Source organism: Poecile atricapillus, chromosome 1 (genome assembly GCF_030490865.1).
Source record: "Poecile atricapillus isolate bPoeAtr1 chromosome 1, bPoeAtr1.hap1, whole genome shotgun sequence".
NCBI classification, from domain to species: domain Eukaryota; kingdom Metazoa; phylum Chordata; class Aves; order Passeriformes; family Paridae; genus Poecile; species Poecile atricapillus.
In genome coordinates, this window is record NC_081249.1 from 24,624,212 (window position 1) to 24,650,041 (window position 25,830).

The 25,830-nt window shown below is 39.7% G+C and overlaps 1 protein-coding gene across 2 annotated transcripts in view; it reads left to right on the plus strand.

The window, feature by feature from the left end:
* COL4A2 (collagen type IV alpha 2 chain) overlaps positions 1-25,830 on the plus strand; it is a 139,354-nt gene that overhangs the window by 84,577 nt on the left and 28,947 nt on the right. For both annotated transcript variants that reach the window (XM_058846073.1, XM_058846080.1), the window contains exons 5-25: positions 3,600-3,734; positions 3,816-3,860; positions 5,968-6,084; positions 6,817-6,888; positions 8,453-8,488; positions 8,582-8,644; positions 10,830-10,865; positions 11,519-11,560; positions 12,091-12,165; positions 13,294-13,338; positions 14,540-14,602; positions 15,402-15,446; positions 17,472-17,525; positions 17,797-17,863; positions 19,185-19,286; positions 19,691-19,846; positions 20,400-20,492; positions 20,808-20,974; positions 23,931-24,003; positions 24,091-24,197; positions 25,254-25,455. In XM_058846073.1, coding sequence (XP_058702056.1) covers positions 3,600-3,734; positions 3,816-3,860; positions 5,968-6,084; positions 6,817-6,888; positions 8,453-8,488; positions 8,582-8,644; positions 10,830-10,865; positions 11,519-11,560; positions 12,091-12,165; positions 13,294-13,338; positions 14,540-14,602; positions 15,402-15,446; positions 17,472-17,525; positions 17,797-17,863; positions 19,185-19,286; positions 19,691-19,846; positions 20,400-20,492; positions 20,808-20,974; positions 23,931-24,003; positions 24,091-24,197; positions 25,254-25,455 — 1,795 coding nt within the window. The remainder of the gene's footprint in view (positions 1-3,599; positions 3,735-3,815; positions 3,861-5,967; positions 6,085-6,816; positions 6,889-8,452; positions 8,489-8,581; positions 8,645-10,829; positions 10,866-11,518; positions 11,561-12,090; positions 12,166-13,293; positions 13,339-14,539; positions 14,603-15,401; positions 15,447-17,471; positions 17,526-17,796; positions 17,864-19,184; positions 19,287-19,690; positions 19,847-20,399; positions 20,493-20,807; positions 20,975-23,930; positions 24,004-24,090; positions 24,198-25,253; positions 25,456-25,830) is intronic.

Below are 25,830 nucleotides of genomic sequence, written 5' to 3' on the forward strand. Positions count from 1 at the left end.
TTTTTAAGACCTGGAAATTTTAAGTCAAACACAATTTTACAGCTTTGGAGAATTCTCTAGGATTTCTGACCCACAGGCAGAGTAGTACCATGCATGGCATGTGTCACACAGGGGTATTTGGGACTAACAATTGAGTCATGCTTTGTTTGACTGAACCTTTCAAACTGATTGTCTTTGCTTAAATCTCCTCAGTGGCCTTTGCCAAAGAGAGAATGGTCTTAGGTCACTTGCTAATGAAAAGGGGACATACTTGTCCAACAAAAGATCTAAGATAAAGAAAGCAGAGTTAAAGCTGACATGTCTGAGTTAATGAAGGTTAACAAAGTTAATTCAGTTAACAAGCCAAGGTACTAATTGGCTGAAGAATTACACAAGCATTGTCATGATATTAAGTATTTCTCTAGCTCTGACTGTAGCCTTTCGTTAAACTAGTCCCATGAGGATCTATTCTCTTGTCTTTATATTAAATAATCCATATTCCTCGACAAACAAATAACCAGATAACTATCAGGAAAGCGTGGGGAAATGATGCTGATACCCAGACCTCTTCCTTGTTTTTCATTCCTTGTTTATTGCTTCCTCCACACCAGACAGGGAAATGGGGCTGGAAATGGGGAGAGTGGTATCTGATGTAGAAGTTAGAGAGGTAACCATGTTCCATAGAATGCCGTCTTTGAGCTCTGCATGGCCTCTGCAGAAAGCCAGGCACAGATTTGAAAATTCTGAACATAACCAGCCTTTTATCAGAAACTGCAATGAAAAGTTTTACATGTGTTCTACCTACAGACAGCTGCCCTCTAAAGGAAGGTAGAAGGGCACTAAAGAGACAGTTTACTTACCTCAGGAGGCTGAGTGGTTTTTGAAATTTGGATTATTTATTCTGGATTCCAGGTACTCCAAAAATGAAGTGGGATTTTCAGTGCACAGAACCCATGTATTCCTTTCTTTGCAGAAGCAACTGAAACATTTATTTTCAGAAATTAAATTCAACTGGAGCCAACTTAAATCTCTACAAATTAATTTGAATAATTTTTTGTGTTCTTTGTAGATGTAATAGATATGCTTCTATTCTTTTTAAACCTTTTTCTAGATTTAAGTGCATGAGGAAGAACAAACTACCTTAAGCGTTGAATAATATTTTAAGGCTTTATAGTAAAATTGAAATATTTTTGATTCATATTTGCATGAGAATTTATACTGCTCTACCAAAAGAATCCAAAAAAATGAAAAAAATCACTGACCCCATTTTTGTAATGCATTAAATGTCCATTTCCCTAAAAAGACAGTTTTGTGGGGCATGCTCATATGTATTTTATCAATTCCTATGCACTTGAATTTTGAGGCTTAATAGGTAAGAAAAGTGGAGAAAATGTGGTATAAGAAAGATTTTTCTTTTCCTGATCTTGGAACTCACACTGAAAAATTCTGGTTCAGATTTAAGTCATTATTCTAGTGCTTTTAATCAGCATCTTTCCATTTGAGTCAAGCAACTCAGGAAATATGTTTACTGTGATCTGCACCTCCACAGAATAAATTTTAGAGATTCACTGCATTTTGAAAAAACTAAAAACTGCTGCTGGTGGAGGTAGATGCAATTGTAGTAGCCAGTGGTGCCTGGCATAAAGAAATGAGCAGCTGCTTGTTTAGATGCCTATGCCTCCTGCCAACATGAGTTCTTTCATGTTTTAGAGGTATTCATGTAATCTTTGTTCCTTCTCAGTTTGTTAATCTGAAAAGACATTGGCCTTTTAGCACCTAATAATCAACATGAACAGACTTGGTTTAGAAGTAGGGATACTTTATAAAGTCAGGCTTGGTTGTAAGCAGAGGGAATTCTCTTTCACACTGACAGCTCAAACACTTAAATTCATGTTGTCCTTTGGCACTGCTTCTAAACCATCAGTCTGGGCAAATCAGTCAAAACAGGAGAGCAAAAGATCCATACTGTACAAGATCCATCCTAGTGGCTTGTCCCAAGGAACTCCATGTAATTCAGCCTTCATATTGGCTCATTCCTAGTCTTCTTCCAAAATTAAAGACTTGCACTCAGTTCTGTAATTTGTTTGGCTGTGTCAGCTTCTCAATATGGACTGATATGATGCGATTTAATATGGATTCATATGATAAGGTTTAAAATATAAAGCCTACCCAAAGTGGCAACCATTTTACATGGAAGCACTGTGGAAAATTGATTTGTTTTTGAAGCTACAAAAAATATGTTTCAGTCATAGCGTTGGTTTGGGGTATGTGGTACGAAGACAAGTATGGCACAGATAAATGTTTATTTTAGGTAGTTGTTGACTATGAAGTTTTTACAGTGTATCACAAATGGGCCTATGAGACCAAAACAAATTTTCCTAATATCAATAAGGCATTGTTCAGTATCTTTGGTACAACTTTCTGATCCAAAGAAATTATGCTATTTTCAGGTTTCTTTTTTTCAAGTCCCTCCACTGCCCTCTTTCCACCTAAATGGCATTAAATGAAGTTGAATTCTTGAAAAGGAATTGCATTCACCTTCTAGCTCTTTCTTTGAAGGCATGGGCAAGATATTTTATACTAAAAGAAAGTAGTATTTTTAAATCAGCTTTTTTGGTAAAAATATATATGCATTTCTTCAGGATTTGCTGTAGTTCTTCTCCTTTGTGAGATACTGGTGCTGTTCCAGCCTGGTGTGTGAAAAAAATCCAATTGCATTTTAAAAACAACTTTCATTAGATTTTACTTAATTGGAATGTCTTGGTAAATGGTGCTTTGCCCCATTTAAAACATATTTCTCCAGAAAAGATTGCAGCAATGTACTATTAATGTCATTAGTGCAGTGAGTACATGCAAAACATGTGTGCCTTTAGTGACGCTACGTCTGGAATGATATTCAAATACTTCAGTTCACAGGTCTCAGACATACTGTCACAATCCATTACTTAAACCACCATTGTGTCATTTCAAAATTGTTTTTTCCCCTTTTGAGCCTTGTGATGTTGGCAGCCAGCAGGGATTATTTTTAAACAATGGTTGAAGTGGCGTGAAGAGCCGACCCAGCGCTGGAAGGGAAAATGACCAGAGAGCCCTGTGTGCAACTCTTCAACCTGTGTGGATCCATGCATGTCCCATCATTTTCTGGCTCCACTGCTGAATAGAAATATTGTCACTAAAGAGGCAGAAATTCCTGCCATTAAATATCACATGCCACTTGTAATAAATATGGCCAATAAGCAAATTTCACAGTTAAGCATATTTTACTTGTTTGGAGCATCATGCATTATATTGAAGGACAATTGCTATTGAGAATCCTCATTCTAAAGAAAACAGTTTTTTCTTAGAGTGGTCATGAAGAGTGAAGTAGTGAATATTGATTTGGATGCTAATATCCATGTGTTAATTTTGTGACCACATGTGCAGAATAGTCACTGCTGCTGGAGTTTCTCTGTGTGGTGTTTCAGATGACTTTTATCAAAGAGCCTGGCCTGCTGGGATGGAAAGAAATTCTGTGTTTATTTTTTCTTTGAGAGATTGACTCTGTTGCAGCAGTGATAACTTATCCAGCTTCACACATCACAACTGTTCCTATGTAAATGCTGTTTTATTGTTTTTATCAGGGCCAGCCAGGACTCCTTGGATCACAGGGATTCACTGGACCACCAGGATTGATGGGGATCCCAGGAGTGCAAGGTCCCAAAGGTCACAAAGGTGAAAGAGGATACCCAGGAATAACTGGACCCAAAGGAGAAGTGGTAATTTTTGAATATTAAATGTTTTAGCTAATAAGCAAAATGCTAGCAGAACATAATTTTAATTGTATTGTTTCGCTCTAGGGACAAAGAGGAGTCACTGGATTCCCCGGGGCAGATGGCATTCCTGTAAGTAGCGGGTTACTTCATCTTTAAGAAATCACCAGATGCAAATATTGCAGGCTAGCTTAAAGCCTTTGTACTTTAATTAAAAAGTCTGGGTTAAATTCTGCATCAGCCACGTACACACTTTTCAGCTAAGGACATTTTCTGAAGTGGATGGAACTGCAGATACACAACAAAAGAGCAAAATCTGTGCTCCCTCTCATTCCCTCAGATAATTAAGGTCCATTTGCTTTGTCCTATGGAGAAATCCCCTTGTAGAGGGGGCAGAAAAGGATAGAAGTTTCCTGTGTCTCTGGAGGTTACCCAGCTAATGTTCTTTTGTAGGAAAGACCTGTGACATAAGTGCTTCACAACTCTTATGCTTGTGAATGAAGGATATGAGTTGGTCATTCCTAATTATTTCTGATTTGCAAAGCTCATATAATGACCACTGATTTTAAGAATGCTATCTATGGTTAATTTGCTTTATATAAGCTCATATGGCATGCTTGAGATTGTCTTTAAAATCTTACTGATAACTAAACAGTGTAAAACTTTGAACAAATTGACCAGGTCTATGAAACCGAAACACTCCAAGAGGAAAACCGGGTAAAGTTCATAGCACAGCATTTTCCCAGCCTACACTTCTTTACATCTTGTGTCATAAAATAACAAAGAAATCTGAGTCACTGGAATCCCTGGACAGAGTTCCCAGGCTTGGGTTTCCTTTGTAGTGCTCTCTGACACCGGGGCCCCACTTTGCAGCCCACGCATCCACATCCACTCTTCTTTCACCCTCTTTTGTTTCCAGAAGAGCTTCCTATCAAGTTTCAGGGATTTCTCTCTCACAATCTTCCTTGTCTCCCCCTTTCTCACTCTTTAAGGAAAAAAAGATCACCATATTTGCCATTTCTATTAACACTCCTGAGCCAAGGATCTTGTTCATCTCACTGCATCATGCTGAGTTTTTTTCTAAGCACTGTAACATCCTGGGAAGCAGAGTAAATTGCTCCCCTGTGAAGTCCAGTGTTGCTGTAGCTGAACTGCATCTCTTACCTGGGCATGTTTTCTTTTTCAGCCCTACCTCCCTGACCTTTGCTCATTGCATTGTGAGGGATAAATACCTTCAGACAGAGCTTGAACCTGCATTTTCATTGTGTACTCTCTTCAAGCTCCCCTGCCCTTCAAGCACCCTTATATTTTCCAGCCAGTTTTTTCACTGCCCATGGGAAGGCAGGCAGATAGACACCTGAACAAACCACAATGCACAGTGCTAGGATGTGGGGCTGGGAGCCAAGAGAGAATGGTGGCAAGACTTGAGTCTCTTCTGGGATGAGGAATATTTGGTGGAGCTGAGTAAGGACATGAATATTCTTCTGTTTTTTCTAAACAACGGAGCAAAAGCCAAGTGAACAGTCTTGCTATAGACAAAGGGGAAGGGAGAAATGTTTTATGTTCATTTCTGGTTTTTTGTGACTGAGCCTGCTGGAACAAAGAGCTTCTCAAGGGAAGATTTGCTTCTCATCAGCCTCAGTGCAAACGAGAAGCAGCAGCAGTTAAGGTGAATGGTAGGTACAGCAATGAAAATACAGTTTGAGTAACTTTTCAGAGGCTCTGTGTCAAGGCCTTGGAATGCCCCCAGCTTGCTACCTTTGAGCCCTGCTGTTTTCTTCCATATTCACAGCCTCATCATGACACTCAATCTAGCTCCAGTGGCATCTTTGACTTTTTTCCTGGCTTGGAAGCTGTTCAAACTCAGTGAGGAACATTTCTTCCCACTCTTCCAGTGTGAGGCACTGAAATGCTTAACAATCTCAGTTCTTGGTGGATCCCTGCACGGCAGCCTCATCTGACTTAGTTCTCTGCATAACAGAGCCTGCATTGAACATAGCTTTCTTACCCTTTCTGAGAGGTCCTTCACTACTCTTTTTTTCATGCTGTCTGGGGCATCTGGTTCAGGCTGCAGCTATATTAAAAAAAGGCACTGTCTGTTTCTGTCTTTGAAAATCCTAGTTTCCCATGGATCCAAGCCTTGGGCTTAATGTGAGAATGTCTAAATACTTTGTGACTACAGGAAAAGGAAAACTAGAAACAGATGGATAGATAAACACTTTTTTTTTTCCCTCAACAGGGTCATCCAGGCCAGCCAGGACCAAGGGGGAAACCAGGTCATGATGGCTGTAATGGGACAGCAGGTGACCCTGGTGACTCGGGAACTCCTGGATTCTCTGGTTTCCCTGGTAGCATTGTAAGTAGCTGGCAGTAAGTGAGTATCTGAAGCTAAGAGCATTGCTGGAGTAAGTTTCATTCACACCTGGGTTGGGTTATTGGGACATCTCTTAACAAAGGGAATGTGGGGCTTTTTGGCCCAGCAGAGCATTTGTGCAGACTCAGCATGGACACACTGCACTGTGTTTGGTCATTGCATTGCAGCCAGGGCCAGAAGGTCTGCTCAAGCTATCCCTGTCACACAGGTCTTGCAGAGAGATTACTGTAGGAAAACCTGTGCAGCTTTAATCAACAGCGATAATATAATATTAAACTCAAAACTGCTGATGAAAGTATTCTTTTCTTCCATGCCCCACGGCCAAAGTATTGTCTTTTCATGGTGAGATGCACAAGATCACGCTGAGGTGAGCGGTGGGGCTCCTGGATTTACATGGGCACATGTCAGCCCTGGGAAGTGCAGCATCAGCTCTAGCTAGGAGGTGCTAACCCATTATACCACTCCCTGCTAAAGGGGAGTTTCTCCCCAAATTTTAGAAATTCATTCTTTTACATACTCTAAGGGTTTACACTTTTTTTTCTAAACCATAAATTTCCAAAGGTAGGCATAGTCTCTACCTCTAAACTGCAGTGTGTTTATGTACACTTATGAAAACACCAACAAACGTTTTTCATTTAGCTCTTAGCTGTTTACATGTTTACATAGATGGTGTGAGAGCTTACATTGTGTTTTGGTTTTTTTGGTCACCTCCAGGGAGTCCAAGGGCCCAAGGGCCAGAAGGGAGAGCCGTACATAGTAGCGCCGGAGATCATCAGCCGACACAGGGTGCGTCTGTAACTCCCAGCTGTTATTCTTGCCCAGCACCGTTTTTCAGACATGTGATGTAAATTTTTCTTATATTCTGATGGGCACAATACCAAGAGGCCCACTTTGATTTTTTTGTAGGCTTTGAAAGGCAGCTTCTCCTTTCTCTGGTTGCAGCAAAGTTTATATGATGTCCAAGGCAAAAAATTCAAACTCAGTTATTTCCAGGGAATGTCAGCCTGTAGGTGGATTGCAAAGGCACTGTAGATGATGTTGGCTGAGTATTTCCCTCTTTATCTAATGACTGCCTTTGTATCCTGCATGGCAAAATCTTTTCTTTGCCATAGGTTTTTCCATTGAATGGTTCTAGTTACTATTAGCATCTTTCCTGTAAAATTTTCATGCAAGTGTTTGATTGTCTTAGGGTCAAATATCCTTCAATATTTTATTTAGTTATTTATTAAACCCCAAGTATTCCAATGGCTTCTTTTACTTTGTCTAATCCTTAATTTTTTTAGGTTTTGTAATCACTTGCATCTTTTTCTCATATATATATATATATAATCTTGCATTATTTGAAGGTATAAGAGGGAGATAAGGGATTACATATGCAGAGAATAAATCGTGGCTGATTTTAAAGCTACAACTGAGCTATACTCAGCACAGAAAGGATCTGCTGACATTTTTTGTGTGTATTTTGTGCCAGCAGTAAGTGCCAAAATAGGTATTTCTCTCGACATATTTGTAAGTTGCCTGTATTTTTTATGGAAACTTCTTTTCCTTTTAGAAAATCTTCAGATCTGCAGTCAGTAGTCAGGAGTGATTAAGTAATGTTTAAGAAATGCTCAACTGTATTGTAGCCAAGGATGGCTACTGACACCTGTATGCATTTCAGAAAGTACTTGGTTCCACAAATTATTTTGTTGACTAAACCGAAATTAACTAGGCAGTTAAGATGCTACTTAAAATGATTGAAGGTGTTTGGACTGGATGCCACATTATTTATGTGTGTTGAAAGGTCTTTAGGCTAGAACATTTTTGGTTCTAATTTCCAAAAACATTTCAGCATGTACTGAAGTTAAAATATGTGGTCACTGAAAACAGTATGTTCCAAATGCTTTTAGTGACTCAGAAGAGAATCAAAATGATTCAGTAATTCCCATGCATCTCACAAAAATGAGCTTGGACATTTCAGCTAAGGTTATAGCCCTAATTAAGCCACTGGTTAGGTAGGATTTTTCTAAAAAATAAAATTCAGCGTGGTCTGTTGTATAGTTCAGCTTTGTAGTTTGGATCCCTAACTTCATTAGCCAACTTTGTACCCACCTTTGTACCCTTTGTACCCTTCTATTACATGCAACTGAACCATATCTATAAGGTATGAAATCTGTGTGGCCCACATTCAGTTATCTCAACATCTCTGTGGAATGCATCAGTAAGGAAGGGTTTGAGTAAAATGGCATGCTATAATTAGTTGTTTGAATGAGAAGAAAAATAATGAGCAACAAAAAGATTTTATTCCATTTTGTATATAGAATTAATTGCATTTTTACTCCTTTCTTTCTCTTTTGTTTTTTTTTTTTAGGGAGATCCTGGGGATTCAGGGTTCATTGGTTTTCCAGTAAGTAGTGTTACAGTGGATGTGATGAAGAGTCAGCAGTAACTAATATCAGAACAACATTTATTGATTGTTGGTGGATTTTTTTATTTAAAGGGACCTCCAGGTACACTGGGTATTCAGGGACCTATTGGTCCAAGAGGACAGCGAGGAAGACCAGTAAGTATATTTAAATTATGTTCTCTAGAAAATTAACCAAACAGAAGAATTATCTCAGCAAGTTCCATTATGTTGGATTGTAACCTGGGTTAGAAATAGCAAGAAGGTCTCAATTGATGTGAAACCTTTTAAAAAGCACTATGAGACACTGAGGGATGAATATTGCAGAAAGAGGTACAGGGGTTTTGCCCTATGCTGTCAGAGGCTTTTGATTCATATTGTATTTTTTTAACCTCCTTGGAATATCTCCCTACACTGAGTTATCAGAAGTAGAATTACTTGAATATTTTATCTTTTCTGCTCATAAAGGATATGTATATTTGCTCTCTATACTTCCCACAGGAGATTGAATGGTATTTAGAATGCAATTTTATCTTTAAACTATTTTTCAGTGATTTTTTTTCCAAAATCATTTAGAGAATTGATGTTGACATCTGTTGTAGTATAGTTCTTTGAGAAGACTGTGTTCTCTCCGGATACAATTTCTACATTTCTTATTTCCATGGTTAATAGTTTTATGGGTGAGAAGCAGCTATTCAAATTCAATAGATTTAATTTTTTTTAAGATTCTTTTATTTTCCTGTAATACAACTTTGTAGCATTTGCTCTTTTCATTGACTTGTTAAAATTTACTTTGGACCTGCTTTACATCCCTGATCTGAGAGGCAAAAAATTAATTCAGGGCATCTGACTCATAGCCTCCATAGCTGTTTTCAGGGACACCCCCTCCACCCCAAACCCCCAAAAAACCCAGGCTAAACCAAACAAAAAGGACCCTAAACCCACAGCATGCTAAGCCTTTCAAAGTTAATTTTCTGCACTGACCTGTTTTATCACCTGCAGTAAACTGCACCTTTTGTTTCTCACTGGTCCTCCTGAAGCGAAATCAGTCCTTTAATTAGTTTTTCTTTAGAACAAACCTACAGAAGCTCAGAGCTTCATGTAGGAGCCCAGCCTGCAGTGACTCATATTTCCAGTGTTGTTTCTGGGATATTTGGAGTGCTGTGAACCATACATTTTCAGATCCCCTGTCTTGGGGAGGCCCCACACCTACATCCCTCTGGTTACCAAATTGGCAACATCTCTTTTGAGAAAAATACATCCAACTTTATTTACTGCCTCTAAAGCTATGAATCACCTGTGAGAGAGATACAGGAGCACTTCTCAGGTCTGAGTTTGCTTCGTTGCTCTTCTCTAAGTGCTGGGTAGTGCAGGAAGGCAGGCGTGGCTCCCCCACGTCCCTGCAGGCTCTCCAGGTTATGGGATACCCTGTGCAGTGCTTCTGCCCGGTAGATTAGGCAGTAGCTCACAAATTACTCAAGTAAAGTGATTCAAAAGGACGTTTTTTCAGAACAAGTCTAGTGTTTGTGCACACAAAGGTACGTAGCAAGGCAGAGGTGTGTAAAGAGTTCAGGTCTCACCTGAATGTTACTATCTTTTCCTCGCAAGTTAGGCTTGATTTTGCATTATGCAGCTAACATCCCCTTCAGGGCACAGTAGGTGGACAGTTCCATCTGCAACCTTCTCTCCTTTCTGTGCCACTCATTCACCATGAGCTGAACAGCTCATGCTTCTTATTCACCCCAGCTTTCCCTCATTTCGCAGAGTTTTTAATGTAGAGCCCTTTGGAGCCTGTTAACCAGCATAGCTGACTGAAGCAAGGGAGGTTGTCTCTTCAATTCATGGCTTTCCTATCTCTTGTAAGCCTCTGCCAGATACAGGTCCTGTTTAGTTTCATTTTCCACCATCTTCCTTTGCCTTTATTCTGTACAATTCCAGGTAGGTAATCTGAGATGCCTGTGGGTAGTTCAGCCCCCTTACAGACCAATACAATACCAAAACTGCAGCCCAGTGAAGCACTTAAAGATGTGCTTAACTTTAGGTATGAGCTTAAAATGTTGCTTAGTCAGGATCCTAAAGCACAAGTTCTTATTACTTGAGAAAATGGGTTTCATTAGATCTAGGCTGGGTAACTGCCATTATTCTGTTCAGAAAGATTACAATGTGACTTAGGAAGGTATTTTTCAGAACGGTAAATACAGCTAATATAGTGACAATAGCACATGGGATGCTGAGGAATACACTCCCTACTAAATACATACTTAGGTTTCAGACAGAGTCACCTCCTGCATGCATTGATTAGAAAGCAACAAGTAACTCTCTCCCCCCTCTTGTGCTTCCCCAGGGACCACCAGGACCCCCAGGGCCCCCAGGACCACAAGTAAGTCCTTGTGTCAGGGTTGTTCATGTTGATTTTGTGTTGCTGAGGTTTATTCAAGACCTACTTGAAGGCGGTGAAAGAAAGAACCATTGGCTGCACCAAAGACTGTGTAGCACAAGACTTTCTTTTGTTGGCTGCATACCATGGGAAGTTAATCTTACACTGGGATCACCTACCCTGAAAAGATTAAATCAGTTCTAGAGCCAGATTTAATTTGCTACTGTAGTCACAGTAGCTTCCTATGAACAGAGAATCCTTGCAGTCTTCAGAATATTCAATTTTATCTCCATGGAAAAAATATATGAGTTCATTGTTCCAGCCCATTTAGGTGTTTTTATTTAGCATTCAGTGCTATTAAAAATCTTGCAGAAGAAATGCTTGATCTTTTCATGACATTACTCAGTGGATGACTCAAAGAACTGGTAGCGTGAGATTTTAAATAGAGTTGTCTTTCTAAAAGTTTAGGTCTGTAAAATTACTTCTAAATCTATAAAAATACTTCAAGGTAAACCTTGACTATTGTTTGATAGCAGTTCTTCGGTGGTATTGTACAGACTTGTAAGCCTGAAAAGGCTTTTAAGCATGTTTAAATTTGAATTTTAGATTAGATTAGAGTTATACACTTGGTAAACATTGACTTACTGTTTTTTCAGGGCAACAGGGGCCTTGGCTTCTATGGAGAAAAAGGTGAACAGGTAAAGGAAAACTAATGAATTCATGTCACTACTAAAGGACAGGTGGATGTTATCTGCTATTTATTAATGAACATATTTTAAATACTCTCTTCATTTGCAATTGCATTATATAATTATAAGAGGAAAAATTACGTATAGGTTGGAAAGTAATTATGTTCTCTATAAGGGACGTCTTAGCTGAACTAATCCCTGAATGTTTAGGTCTCTCTGTGCTCTCATTTACACTGACACAGAGGTAAAACTTACAGAATTTATAAAGCCCGGCCACTTTATGTAATGCAGCAATTTTTGCTGTTGTTCTGGAAACACACAGAGCAAGAGCAAATATTGCTATATGTTAACCCAGCACAAAATTAATTTATCTTGCCATAAATTTATTTGGTATGGTTGTGTAAGGTTTAGAACCATGCTCCCAGGAGGGGCAAATCTGTGCTGCTCCTTTGGTTGCAGTGTCCTGGAGCTTCTGCTGATGAACAGCTTGACCAGGTATTACAGCTGTTAGTAAATGTTCCTTCATTTTTATCCTGCAGGGCCCCCCAGGTCCTCCAGGTCCACCTGGGCTTCCTACAAGAGAACTGATGGGTGTCCCCTCTGACAAACACAAGGTAACTATTTTTCTGAAATAAACAAAGGCCTGTTTAGTGAGAGCTCTGCACTACCAAAACTAAAATATTATTCAAATGGGGTTTAACATATACAACTTAAAAGACTTTCATATTTCAAAAGAGAAATCTGATACTTTCACAAACTTGGATCATAAAGTATTTATTGAAACTATGGTGGCTAAAGTAATTCAGAAAGTATTTCTCAAGTTTAGAGGTGCCTTTGGCAAACTTTTTCTTTTTGTTTAAGCATGCAACTACTGGCCATCACTCACATCTCATTTTGCAGGCAGAAGTTCCTGCTGAGAAACCATTACTGTGTTTGTTTTGATAACTTATCTATGTGATGCAGATATTTATATACTTAGAGTTAAGGCTTATTAATACATATTGGAGAAATCCCCCCATGCAAGATGCAGTTTATTCTCATCTGTTGCTTCTTGCTGGGAGCAGAGGCAGTCATACCCTGTATGGGTATATTCTGTATCAGACACCAACCTCCAGACCAGTTATTTTTTGTCCCATATCTGAAGTTAGAAAGAAATTAGAAAGTTTATGTGGCTCATATGATTTCTGCAGTAAGATGAGTAAATTGCTAGGATACTGGAAGATCTAAAAACACCTTTAACTCTCTGCAGTCTGCCCTAAATAACATACATGCTGAGATTTTCATGAGACACCCACATGTGAGCTACTTACCAGGAGAGCTCTTATATTCAATGGAGATGTCATCAATATAGAGGGTGGAATTTAGGCTATGATTTGTCTTACCCTACCAGGAGCTCGTGATCAAATAATTCATAAATAATCAGTAGGTAAAAGTGGGTGAGTGTGCATTTATTAACAGGCATTACTTAGGCACTCATGACCCAGACATCTCATGAACAAGGCTGGAAAGAGCTGGGCATTCACATTCCTAGAGACCTTTTCAAAAAAACTATCAAAAATTTCTTTAAAAAGCAAATTCAAAAACTAATTAAGAAAGCATTCATTTCATACAAGAAGTGTATGAATAAAAAACAGCACAAGAGGAGAGTTTTTTCTCTTCATCCATCATTTTGTGTTTTATAAAATTATTGAAATGTAAATGGGAGTGCCAAACCTATCTGAACACTTTTTCTTTATTGTTAGGGTGAAAGAGGAGACCCTGGACCAAGAGGGGAAGCTGGAATTCCAGTAAGTCATGCAGAGAAGAACAAATTCAAATAATATTGGAGTTAATACTTGTGTGCTGTTCACTGATGTGATGCAATATAGATATGGAGCAATATAGATGTGTTATAAGCAGAGACACCAGTTCTGATGCTTCAGAAAACCTGAACTTTGCACTTGATGTGCAATAAATCCACAGCACAATCAGTTGTTCTCTTACTGGTTTACTAAAATAAGATTTTCCCACACATTTTTAATTTTAATTATTAATAAATCTGTTCACTTATTCTTCTTATCTATTTTTTAAAATCTCACTATATTTCATTAAATAAGAATACATGGAATATTTTTTAATCCTTATTAGCCTACTGTCCAACACATACAGACTTTTTGTCTCATGTTTCTTTTAGATCTGTTGAGTAAGTGGGCAGTAATCCCATATGTTTCTGTATTGTATAAAGCTGTCAACCCAGCTTGACTGAAGGTTTAGTTATGGTTTAGTTATAAATCACAGACAACCTCTAGACTGACTAAATAGCTTTGCCATTGAGTGGTTCCTTTTGACTGCCCAGAGGGGTTTAAAACACAGTCTTTACCAAGAAGGGATGCCTCACTGAGCATTTTGCAGAGCTTTATTTTCTCAGATGGTCTGGTCAGCAGCTCCACAAGGTTATGGGAGAAGGTCACATTGTGAGCCCTGATGCCCTCCATGTGTGGTTGCTAGCCAGTTCTTCAGCTGCCGGTCATATTTTACACATGTAGGATTTTTTTTTATTCATTAGGAAAACTGTAGATTATATGCTGATGTAGCAAAAGAAGATACGTGTTTCTCCTTTTGTTTTGTATAGTAGGATGGATAGCAGCATGCCTGTGTTTGCCAAATGGCTTTCTGAAGCTACAGTTTGGGCATAAGCTGAGTTGCTTAATTGGTTGTATAGCTCAGTAATTACTTTGGCTCTTCTTCAGAGCTGCAGACACAGAAGAAATAAAGGAGATGATAGGAGGGAGACACTGTCCTCTCTCTAATGTCCTGCTCCTGCTCTTGAAATGAAGCAAGCATGTTACACTTAATTTTAAGGACAACAGCTCTTTCACATGCAGCTATTATTAGATTATCCTTGTGTTACAATGATGCTTTCTTCCTGTTTAGCTTCCATAAAACACTGTTGCAATTTTTTTGCACATAATGAAGAAATAAGATGAACTGATGTGCAATCTTTCCTAGGGTGTACTTCTCTTTCCTCTTGAAAAAGGTGAAGAAGGGGTAATGGGCTACCCAGGACAAAGGGTGAGTCACTTGTTACAGGTAGAACTCACTCATGTGAATGTCTGGATCTAAGCTGGGAGTTTGCCTTCTGGAACAAAACACAGATGAACAGATCAGAGAAATTACAGTTCTTCAGATCAGTAGGTTTGGCCAGCTCAGAACGGCCTGAAGCAGGAAAGCAAAAAGGCCATTTTGAAGTGGTGGTGGGAGGAGGCCCCCACAGGATTCACAGGTGTGCCTGTGGACTCACAGGTGTGCCCAAGAATGGCAAGGTGAGCCCGTGCCATCACTGGGATGCCTTGTGCATCTCTCACCTGAAGCTGGGCTCACTAACCACAGCTGCTGTCCTGGTCCTCAGTGCAGGCTGTACTTCACTGTTTCCATCTGAGCTGCCTGCAGACCATGGTTAACAAACATAAGTCTGACTCCACTTGCTTGTGGAGTCAAACAAAAGTTAATCTAAGTGCTTCCTTGTAGCATCTGTGACTGCTTGTTTTGGGGCATTGTTTCTGAAGTGCTTAAATGGAGTGAGAACTATACTGAGAATACGTTCTTTTTAAAAATCTCAGTCATCTTTAAAATTTTTATGGTCAATTTACAATGTTGATTGATTAAGAGAGGAAATAAAATAAAATTCCAGATTAGATTTCATACTTGTACTGTTTGCGCCATACAAAAATCTAATTGAAAACATATCTGAAGTGTGACTGTTAGAGTTTCAAGCCATTAGAATTATTTTATCTAATAAATAATAATGGTTCTTTGCCATGAGGATGTTAGAATGTAATTTTATTTTGTTAATTTTATTGTACCTTCACAGGGACTGCCTGGCATCAATGGTTTTCCAGGACTCAGTGGAGAAAGAGTGAGTATTTCCTACAAGACTGTTTTTTCTAACACATATGTAGACAATCTGTCTGAAAAGTAAACTGTAGAGGACAAATTCTGCCTGCAATTACACTAGCTGCAGTCTAACAAATATCATCTGGGTTCATCCATCACTCTAATTTTGGGTCAGTTATTTTTCTCATCAGTGAGAAAAAAAATTACCCTATGGTTAAAGTCCAGTTTTGTTTAAACCATGAGCATCTTTTGAGAGAACTACATGAAGGTGTCACTTTCATTGTTCCAATTACTGTGATTATGATTTCTGTAATTTTCTTGCTACAAGCAGAAACTTTTTTGAATAGCTTTCTGCAGATGCGGTTGAGATGTACAGTTATCTTGGATATCACAAAGGGAGAAGAGATGGAAACTGATAAATAAACCAGTTAAATCTCTGTCCCCATGGAAACACACCCAAATATTTAAAATAGCATTCTGTCAGACAGAGCCTTTCTGTTTGGACTCAGTAAAAGACTTCTTCAGTCAGCATTAGAAATCACTTCCATGAGGTAAATAGCTGTGGGATGCACGAATTTTCCATGCTTTGCCATCTTTAGTTGTTTAAAGATTTGTCCTGCCACCAAGGCGAAACAATAATAACATGAAACACATGGGACATGAAAGTACATGAAATCAGAAAAATAACATTTGCACAGCCATTCAGTCCTGGTGGTGTGGAAGGGAATTGCTATTATTAGTACGTACATGGATAGGCTGATGCAAAACCCATTAAAGCCCACTGGTTGACCTTAACATGAGTTCATGCTCGAGTCAGATGTGAGCAGTGGCTGCTCCTTTTTGAGGATGAACCTTGGCAATCATTTTAGCAGAAGGTACATTGATTTGGATGGACTGTCATTGTACAATGTGTGTGTGTGAGAGGGGACATCCTACTTTATGTGCTGTTCGCAACCTCCTTTTCATTGAGTGATTTTATTCTTAAGAAATAAAGAAGGATGATTAAGTCCTGCCAGCACACAGATGAAGTTGCAGTTAAGTAGGAAGCTGCTGGCTTTGCTTTTAGGCCACCAGCTCCACCTAGTGTAAAGAGATTTTACAACTGATAATCAAGAGGTTCTTTTTTCCAATGCTGTGATGTACACTTGCCATTACAGAAAAGTCTCTGAAATATGTGATCAAGTTTGCAGCATCTTATTGAGAGCTGTGGTACTTTTAGTGCTTCAAAACTACTTCAAGAGTGACTTGCAGAGCTGGTTGTTAACACTCAAGTTCTGGGTAAGAGTTGTACCCACTGAAACTTGAAAGATTCTGAAATTTAAAGAAGGTAGCTAATAATGTAATTATAAGTGTGCATTATACAAAACTACCGTTTCAGCAAAAATGTGTTAATTGACATCAGTTGTTGATCTGTCCACTGTTTTCTACTAAAAGCACACCTTTTTAACACCAGTTTCTTTCCAGGGTACATATAAACATTTTCTGTAGAGAACAAAAGTTGTCAAAGAGCTGAGTAAAGCACACAGAAGAGATGATCTCATCTGGGGCAACATCTCTGAAATCTAGCTGCTTCCGAGTTCTTCTCATTCAATCTTTCTTCAGCCAAACAGTCTTTAGCCATCTGGAAAGGAGCAAAAAGGACTTGTGTAGTTCAGTGCTACTTCCCTGCTCACTGCTTCCATTACAGGGAAAATATGTCTACTTGTGATTATTGTGACTCGTTTAGTTTTCTTGCAGCAGGTTGGTGTGGTCTGGCTCCCTGGCCCATGTGTCTCAGAAAAGGGATCCCCTGTTCTCCTCCTGCACCCTGCAGCATGCATGGAATGGTGTGAGTGTAGGTGCTCCTTCCATCTGCACCACTGCCAGGGGTGACACAGCCTGCAGCACAGCAGGTCCCTCTGGCCTTTGGCAAGAGTTAGGCTCGGTCCAAGAAGTGGGGCATCAAACCACAAGGAACCTTATTGGTGTTACAGGAATTGCTACAGACCAAATAATTTTAGCCTCTCTCTGATAAAGGAATAGTCAATCATTTTTGTGTGCATTACAGGGTTTTCCAGGATTTGATGGTCCGCCTGGTGGCCATGGTCCCAGAGGAAGCAAGGTAATGCTTTACTTTAATTTGCTAGAAGCAATAAGCTAGATGTCATTTTGCCTTCTTTCCTTTTCTGTTATCGTGTAGTAGCAATCGTGTCTGTTGTCATTGTAGAGCCAGCTACGCAGTTTGTTAATTTGATATCTTTGAGGTTTCTTAAATGTCATGTCAGTGTCCTTGGGAGTTTGGGGGTTTTGTGGGCATACATTTCTAATTTAAAAGAAATTCTCTATAATAATGTTCTTGGGTGCTTGGGTGATACTTCAACTTCTGTTGACAGGGGGAGCCTGGTGAGATGGGTCCTCCAGGGCCAGATTCCTATTTTCCTTCCCGCATCCCAAGGAAAGGTACATCTTCTTTGCTTGGATTGTTTATCTTAGCTGTTTTACTACCTTCTGCATAGATCAAAAGCATGACATTCGGAGAATTCAACTCCTAAAAAAAATGTGTTTGCTAAAGTGTTCCAGAAGCTGTAATTGCCTTCCAAGAGAGTGCCCTAATCACCTTTTTGCAGGCAGGTGGTTTCTTTGTCTCTCCCACTAAAGCTGGATTGCTATACAAAAGGCTTCCATGCATGCCTGTATCCACAGAGAAGAAGCAAGCAAAAAAGCGTGTGACTTTGTTGTCCAGTGAAAGGAAGAATGGGAGTCTGTCTTCTGTGTCCTGTTTCAGACTTTGGATAAAGTGCAGTAGTGACAGCACAGCAGAGAGCCCTCTTATCATCTAAGAGAAAAGACAGACAGACAGACAGACAGACAGAAAGAAAGAAAGAAAGAAAGAAAGAAAGAAAGAAAGAAAGAAAGAAAGAAACCCACAAATTTAGAAAGCCCTAAAGAATGTGAGGGTTTTTTTTTTTTCCTTTTTTAAATTTTTATACATTTCCATTGCGATCTTTTCACTAAGCTTGTAGCACCCAGTGTCAGCTGTTCTGCAGAGCTGTGGTGGCTCTGCATGGCTAGACTAGAAACACATAAAAGGTGATAGCAGTTTGCCAAGGCCAAAACTATTCAAGGGAAGGTGCCAGAAAACAGCAAGAGTGATCACATGCCATTGCCTTGTCTTTTGTCCTCATACCACAGAGTTTACAAATTTTGTTGAAAGCCAGAGAGACTAGTGGTAAATGGTTCCCTTCCTCCCAGAGAAAGGGGGCAAGAGGCCCAAAACATTGGCTAAATCACCCCAAAATCCCTGCCAGCCTTTTAGAAGCAGGAGGGACTATGTAGAGGCAGAAAGAAGTAGGCAGGGGGCTGAACATACCACATGTCCTCTACTATCACTAATCTTTGACAAGAGCACGATACTGCAGGCAATAGCTGGGCCCAGGCAGATGCTTTTGGTAGTGGGGAGCAAAGGAAAGCTCACATATCACACATCTGATACAGCAGAAACTTCCTGTAGGAAGAAGAGGGGCTCTCCTCAGAGAGCTGCTCTTCTGTGATTCCCAGGAGCAAGTTAGCTCTAGCTGCATATTAGTGAAAGGTGAAAGATACTACCCTTCTTCCTGGGCTTGGTGGCTCCACACCATCCTGACAATCCATTTCTAAAGCTACGTTTTAGAAACTATTGTAAACTCTACTACTCCAAAGCATTTGAAGATTCTAATATTTGCTTTTTTACAAAGAGCAGCATGACACTAACACATTTTGTGGAATTGGGGATGTCTTTCAGGTGCAAGAGGTGATCCAGGCTTTCCAGGTGTTTCTGGACTCCCAGGAGACCGAGGAGAGGAGGGAGATCGTGGATTGCCTGGTGATCCTGGATTTTCTGATGGTAATGCCCCAGCAATGCATGTTCTAACAGCTTAACTTTATAGGGAGTTTTGACTGATACAGGATCACAGTGGGGAAAATTTTTATGCTGATCATGTGCTACACAGTGCAGGGTAGTAGATAATAACTGTGGGTAGCAAAGAACGAGAGGAGCATTTGCCTTTGGACCAATAGAACTCTTGCAAAACTGCTGAAATAGAGATGATGACAGAGCCTTGTTTCTGTAGCTGCTATTGATCTGCTCAAGTGAAAAGTGCAGTTACCATTTTTGCTCCATGCTAAATATGTCCATTTTTCCTTGCGTGTTAGATGCAATTGTATGAACTTTCTCGTCAGTTACATCACAGCTCTTTGGGCAGCACTGTTAAGAAATTGTTTTGAACTTTTTCCCTGGTTCTGTTTCAGCGGATGGGGATAAGCCAGGCTTACCTGGAGAAATGGGACCAAAAGGTGAAAAGGGTGAAATAGGATCTCCTGCTTATTTTGCGGGACCACCTGGGCTTCCGGGTAAGGATGGCTCACCAGGACTTCGTGGTCCACCTGGTCCCGTTGGAGCCCCTGGTAAGTGCAAAAACAGAGATAAGGAGGACTCAGAGGAACATCTTTGATTAATTTAAAGACACTGTTGTCAGGGCAAAGTGAGATATTGACAGTATGAAATATGAAAAATTAAATTAAATTAAATGAGAGATGGAGAGGACACACACAGAAGTCGTGTACACTCATCCATGAAGAAAAAGTTTGCATGATTTTTAGACAGCTCTGGCAACATTTGAAAGAATGGAGAAAAAGATGTGCAGGAAGTGATACAGAGCAGGCTACTTGTGCTAATGCAGAGTAGGTTGGGCTGAGAGGAGGAATTCAGTGTTAGAGCAAAGAACGGCAAGGATTGTCTGCCACAGCAGATGAAAGTTACTAAGGATGAGTGTGAGAAGCTGTCAGAAGATGGAGAGAGGAAGAGAGAAGGGAGTACGTCACAGCAGGCTGGGTTAGACAGTAAGTGACATTAGAGGAAATGGGAAAATGCATTGCAGCTCAATGAAATAGGAGTGAAAAAGAAAATGAGTAAATCTACAGTAGATTAATTTATATTTTTATTTAATTAAACTTCTAGGTCCTCTCTTTGGGTTAAAAGGACGAGAGGGAACACCAGGTAGATTTGGTCTACAAGGTTTCCCTGGGCCAAGAGGACAAAAAGGACCTAAAGGTAGGTTATAACAGATAACTCAATAGATGATCTGCTGTTATGCGTTATGTAAAGCCCAAGTGTGTTCAGTCTGGGTTTATTGACCTATGACATGCATGAGGACTGATGAATTTGATCTGGGGCTAACAGGACAAAGAAATGCTGTGTTGGATTCTTGTCAGAAACAAAAAAAAAAACAAAACAAAAAAAAAAATTCTCTCAAGTATTTGAGAGAATACTCAAATATTCTCAAGTCTATATATCAGATGGATACAGCTGCACATCTATTTGTTGTTGATAGAGCTTTCTTTCTTCTTATTCCAATCTTTTCTTTAGGTGAAGAAGGGGATTGCACTAGATGCCTTTTGGGTGAAGAACTCAGAAGGGGCTCTACTGGCCCCCGTGGCCCTCCTGGCTTTCCAGGAACCCCTGGCCAGCCTGGAAGGAAAGGAGAACCTGGTGATCAAGGACCACATGGTCTTCCTGGCTACCCTGGAGCAAAAGTGAGATAGTTTTTTCTTTATTGCCTAGTTTTATATGCCTACTGTGAAAAAAATCCAAAACCTCAAGCTGTTCTCCATGGGAAAATGATGAAAGGTATTATTCCTTTCCTTTCCTTTTTCCTTTCTTTTCTTCCTGCCTGCCTCCCTCCATCCCCACTTTGAAGTGGCTTTCAGGAGGTTATCTATAAAATACTGAAGGCCAAAAATTGCTAGGATGGAAGTGAAAATAGGAAATTTGGGGGAGAGTGAAAGATTTCCTCATAAACCAAAGTCCACCTTCTATCTGAAGAAAGCAGAACCCTTTCAAGCTGCTGTAGTACTGAGTGTGATCTGTCTATCTAGAAGGGAAACAACTCCAGCAGTAACCTAAGCTTGTTGCTCATAGGATGCATATGTTAAACTGATAAAATGTAAGGTTCATGTTTACAATATAGTCTTTCTAAAAAATACTATTCAGTAACACTGAGAAAAGGGCTTTGCTTATAACAGCCCGTTTGTTAATGATACACAGAGGTGCTGTACTATTTGGTGTGCTAACTGCATCATGGTTCCTCACAGGCAGAACTGGCTTTAGTCAGTCACATCTCTCAAGACTTTAGAATAAGCCCTTTGTAAGCCCAAAAGCTGATTTTGTTTATCAAAGAATTGTAGAATGCTTTGGGTAGGAAGGGACCTTAAAGATCACCCAGTTCCAAACCCCTGCCATGGGATGGAACACCCTCCACTAGGCCAAGCTGCTCAGAACTCCATCCAACCTGGCCTTGAACACTTCCAGGGATGGGGTATCCACAGCTCTTCTATGTACCTGCTCCAGTGCCTCACCACCCTTACAGTAAAGAATTTCTCCCTAATATCTAATCTAAAACTACTCTCTTTCAGTTTAAAACCATTCCTCTTTTCTTATCACTGCATACCATTGTAAAGGCCAAAGAAATCAAAGCAAACGTTTTCAGTTAGTACTTTAGGCTCTTCTGAGCATCATAACAACCAAGCTCACTCACAACTATCTAAAGTTGGGGATTTTTTAGAATTAAAATATAATACATTAAACTTTGACTTTATTAAAAAAAAGCAGAAAAGGTAAATTTTTTTGCAAAAATTCAAAATATTTTTATGAAAAGCTATACCTTCTAGAAGTCATAAAAAAATGACAGAAATATTTCCAAAAATATAATCTTGATACTTTGGTTAAAACTTTGTAAGTTCTACAAGGCTTTTTGCTTTTGAGATTCTTCATCCCAGAATTTAAGTTACTGTAGAACAGAGAGAAGTATAAACATGTACAGACATAGCACAGCAAATTCAGAAAGTAAAACAATGTAGCTTACATATTCTGGTCCATATTCTGGGGCACAAATCACTCCATAATTCTTTAAGCATGTTCAACAAGGTACATATGGGGATGATAAATACAATTAATCTTGATGAGATCTTTGTCAGTTTAATGAAAATAAAGTTTTATCCCAAACAAAGGGATTTTTTTCTGTTTAGAAAGATAAATTAGAAGCAGCTGTAAAATACTTTGAAAATACCTCTGTGCTAAATTGTATTATACATAACTAAATCTTGAGAACAAAAAAATAGTAATGTGAAGATCATGCTATCACTGCAGTGTTAATGCAGTAATTCACTATTGTTTTATGTTCCTGAGATTTCTTTTGGCCTGAAAAAAATCAGTGTCCAAAAGAAACAATTTTACCATGGAGTACAGATTGGTTTCATTCACCATTAAAATGCACTTTTCAAAGATGTCCCACATAAAGCAGAATGCTTATAATCAAAATTAATCTCACTCTTTTGACTAACAGAAGTGCAAACCTGTATTCATGTGGTGACCTGCAGCTGACATACAGTTTTTACACATGCTTTTCACTCAGAATGTGCCAAAGACACACTTACAAATAATGTTTGGCACAGGAGTATTTTAAAACAAAATAAATTTATCTGGTACATCCCTTTCATTCTGCCCTGGAATGCAGTAAGAGGTGGCTGAGGAAAACCTAACATACACAGCTTATATTTTAGTGAGCATGAGTGTAATTACTCAGAACTAAAGCTAACTGGCATAAAACAGTCACTGGTAAATGACTCTGTAACCTCTGGGCCTTGGCGCCTACCATGGATATGCATTTGGTTCTGTGATTGCAAGCCTCTTGGCCAGCAGCAAGACACTGCACTTTCAGATGGGCTCTTTAGGAGGAGGTTCCAGTCATTATGCCAAGGAATCAAGAATTCCAGAGATCGGTCTTTAGTTTGTCTTTGTCTCCCTCCTTGGAGATTTTCAGTGCATGGCTAGGCAAGGCCCTGAGCAACCTTCTCATCTCCAAGTGCTGGGCTGGGCCAGAGTCCTCCAGCCCTCCCTTCTAACCAAAACTTAACCACAGGTCTGTGATTTGATTGATTTTATCATTCAATCCCTCTGTGCCCAATTTCTTGTCTGGTAAATGAAGGTGGTGCTACTTCTCAGCCCCAAAACAGTGCTGTGAATCACAGTCCACTGCCAGCTGCAAGGTTGTTCTCCTTGGAGGGGTGCACGGGACGAATTGCGCATCCCTAAGATTAGAACCCTAAGGTTTTTTTCCAAGGTGGCAAAGAGTTGCTCAGGGCACTTTCTTTAGTGGCTAACACTGAGTAATTCACCGTGTTCTCTCCAGTGCAGTTCTGCAGAAGCAGTCACCTGCAGGACTCTAGCTCATGGAAAGCCACAGGTGTCCCCATCCATCCTCATGCAAAATCTCCTCTACCATGCCATAGAGACCTTGCTTCTAGTTATAACACATTAATAAAGATTCTGCACAACTGAAGAGGAAATATTTCACAGAAATTAACAAGAAAACAGAAAAATTTAAGGAGGCTTTTTTTTTTTTAAACAGGACAGTAGAAATGCAAATCTTGATACCTGTTTCTTAAGCAGTTCTGGTTTGTTTTGGGTTTTTTTTAATGTATGTAACACCAGGGATTTTCGGGTCCAGCTGGATTTCCTGGACGGAAAGGAGAAAAGGGAGACTCTTTACACATAACCACGAAAGGTAGAGTGAAAATTCTTATCACCTATATTTTCCTATTATTTATAGTATTAATGAAAGATTGGTCTCACAATGGAAGGTGTTCTTTAGGCACCAAAGGAATCCGAGGAGATCCCGGGCTGCCTGGAATCAGAGGTGAAGATGGTTTACCAGGCAGAGATGGGTTGAATGGTTTACCAGGACAGCCTGGCCTTCCGGTAAGCAACAAATACAGCAAATACACCACACCCAGTTACTAATGCACTTAATTCTGAGGGGTAATGATCACCAGCCTGTTCTTCTTTCACAGATGATGCAAAAATAGACGGGGCTTGCTGGTTATTGATAAATTAAGCATCTGGTTTACTGTCAGGGTTTTTAGAAAAATTTTTCACTTTTACTTCCATTTAACAACAAGTGGTAGTTTTTGGTTTATTAGTGACTCCTTCTAGTATAGTCTGAGATTCTTTGTAACTGTACTTCAATAGCTTTGGTATAACTGTGTTGAAGAAAAGCAAAATTTACTACAATTTTATTGTATTACTAAAAGGTACCTTATGCCATTGTATTGCTTGGTAGCAACTCATCTAACTAACTGTAGCTATCTAGAAATGAGACATGTAGTCTTTGTTCATTTTCTAACTTCCTTCTATAGGCAAAATTAAATACCTTGCAAGAAGAATTCCTGTGGCCCATCATAAATGAAGCTTTGAACCACTGGGATATATCATATTTGAAGATGGGCAAGGGCTATACTAGGCACTCTAGACTGCTACCAGAGAAGATGGTTCTGAAGATAGAAAAGCCTTTTCTAATGATGTTTGTAAAGTGTTGATTCAGTAGTGTAGAAATATCACTAGGAGTGCAGACAGAGAAAAAAATCTTTTGGGTGCATTTTTATGTCAGGTTTTCTCAGAAGTAAAAGCCATAATGGAACATCTCTAACGATGCATTTGGTCTCCCCAAACCCACTTACAGCTTTTCAGAAATGGCCAGGAGCCCCTCCACAGCACTGATTCTAATTGCCCAAGTGCTTTTCATAAGCCAACATTTTAAGGGGAATGTTCCCTCAAGGAGCACTTCTCTCATGCCCTTACTGCCATGTGGTCTACATTAAAGTCAGGTTATTTTAAAAATACTTTATTTTCAATGTTGATTTAAAGAGATGGGATGCAACACTTGAGAATTTACTGCCTGTAAGATGTTTCAGCTGTTTGAGTTGCGTTTGTTTCTCAGCAAAGTCAGGAGTGACCACCTATGTTCACTTCCCGCAGGGTGATGCTGTCAGAGGCTTCCCTGGTGATCCTGGTTATCCAGGTGAATTAGGCCCAAAGGGCTTTCCAGGAGAAGCAGGCCTGCCAGGTGAAGGATTTCCTGGTCCAAAAGGGTTCCAGGGTCCTCCAGGTGACCAAGGACAAGCTGGAAACCCAGGACCCCCAGGTCTGCCTGGTCTGCCGGGAGAGCCTGGCCAACTAGGTAAGAGACACTGCTCTGTCTCACATCAGAGCCATGGGGGATCAGCACTGAGTTGTGTGCAGCATTTATACAGCACACTGTTGAAAAGGGACAGCTTGGTGGGGGTTATGTGGGGTAAAAGGAAATGCTGGTATTGTCCAGGAATCTTGAAAAAGGAGATACTTCTGAGGTCCCAGTAGTTTCATGTCAGGTATTGATACAGCATGAATTAATGTGTTAGTGCCAGCAAGTAACATTTTCAGGTTTCAAACAGTTGGAGGCAATGGAGCAATGTCCCGCCATTGGAAATCCCAGTTTTTCTCAAATTTTCTCTGGTTTTCTCTGATTTTTCCCATCCAACATAATCTTTTAATTGACCAGAGAAAGTCATGTTTC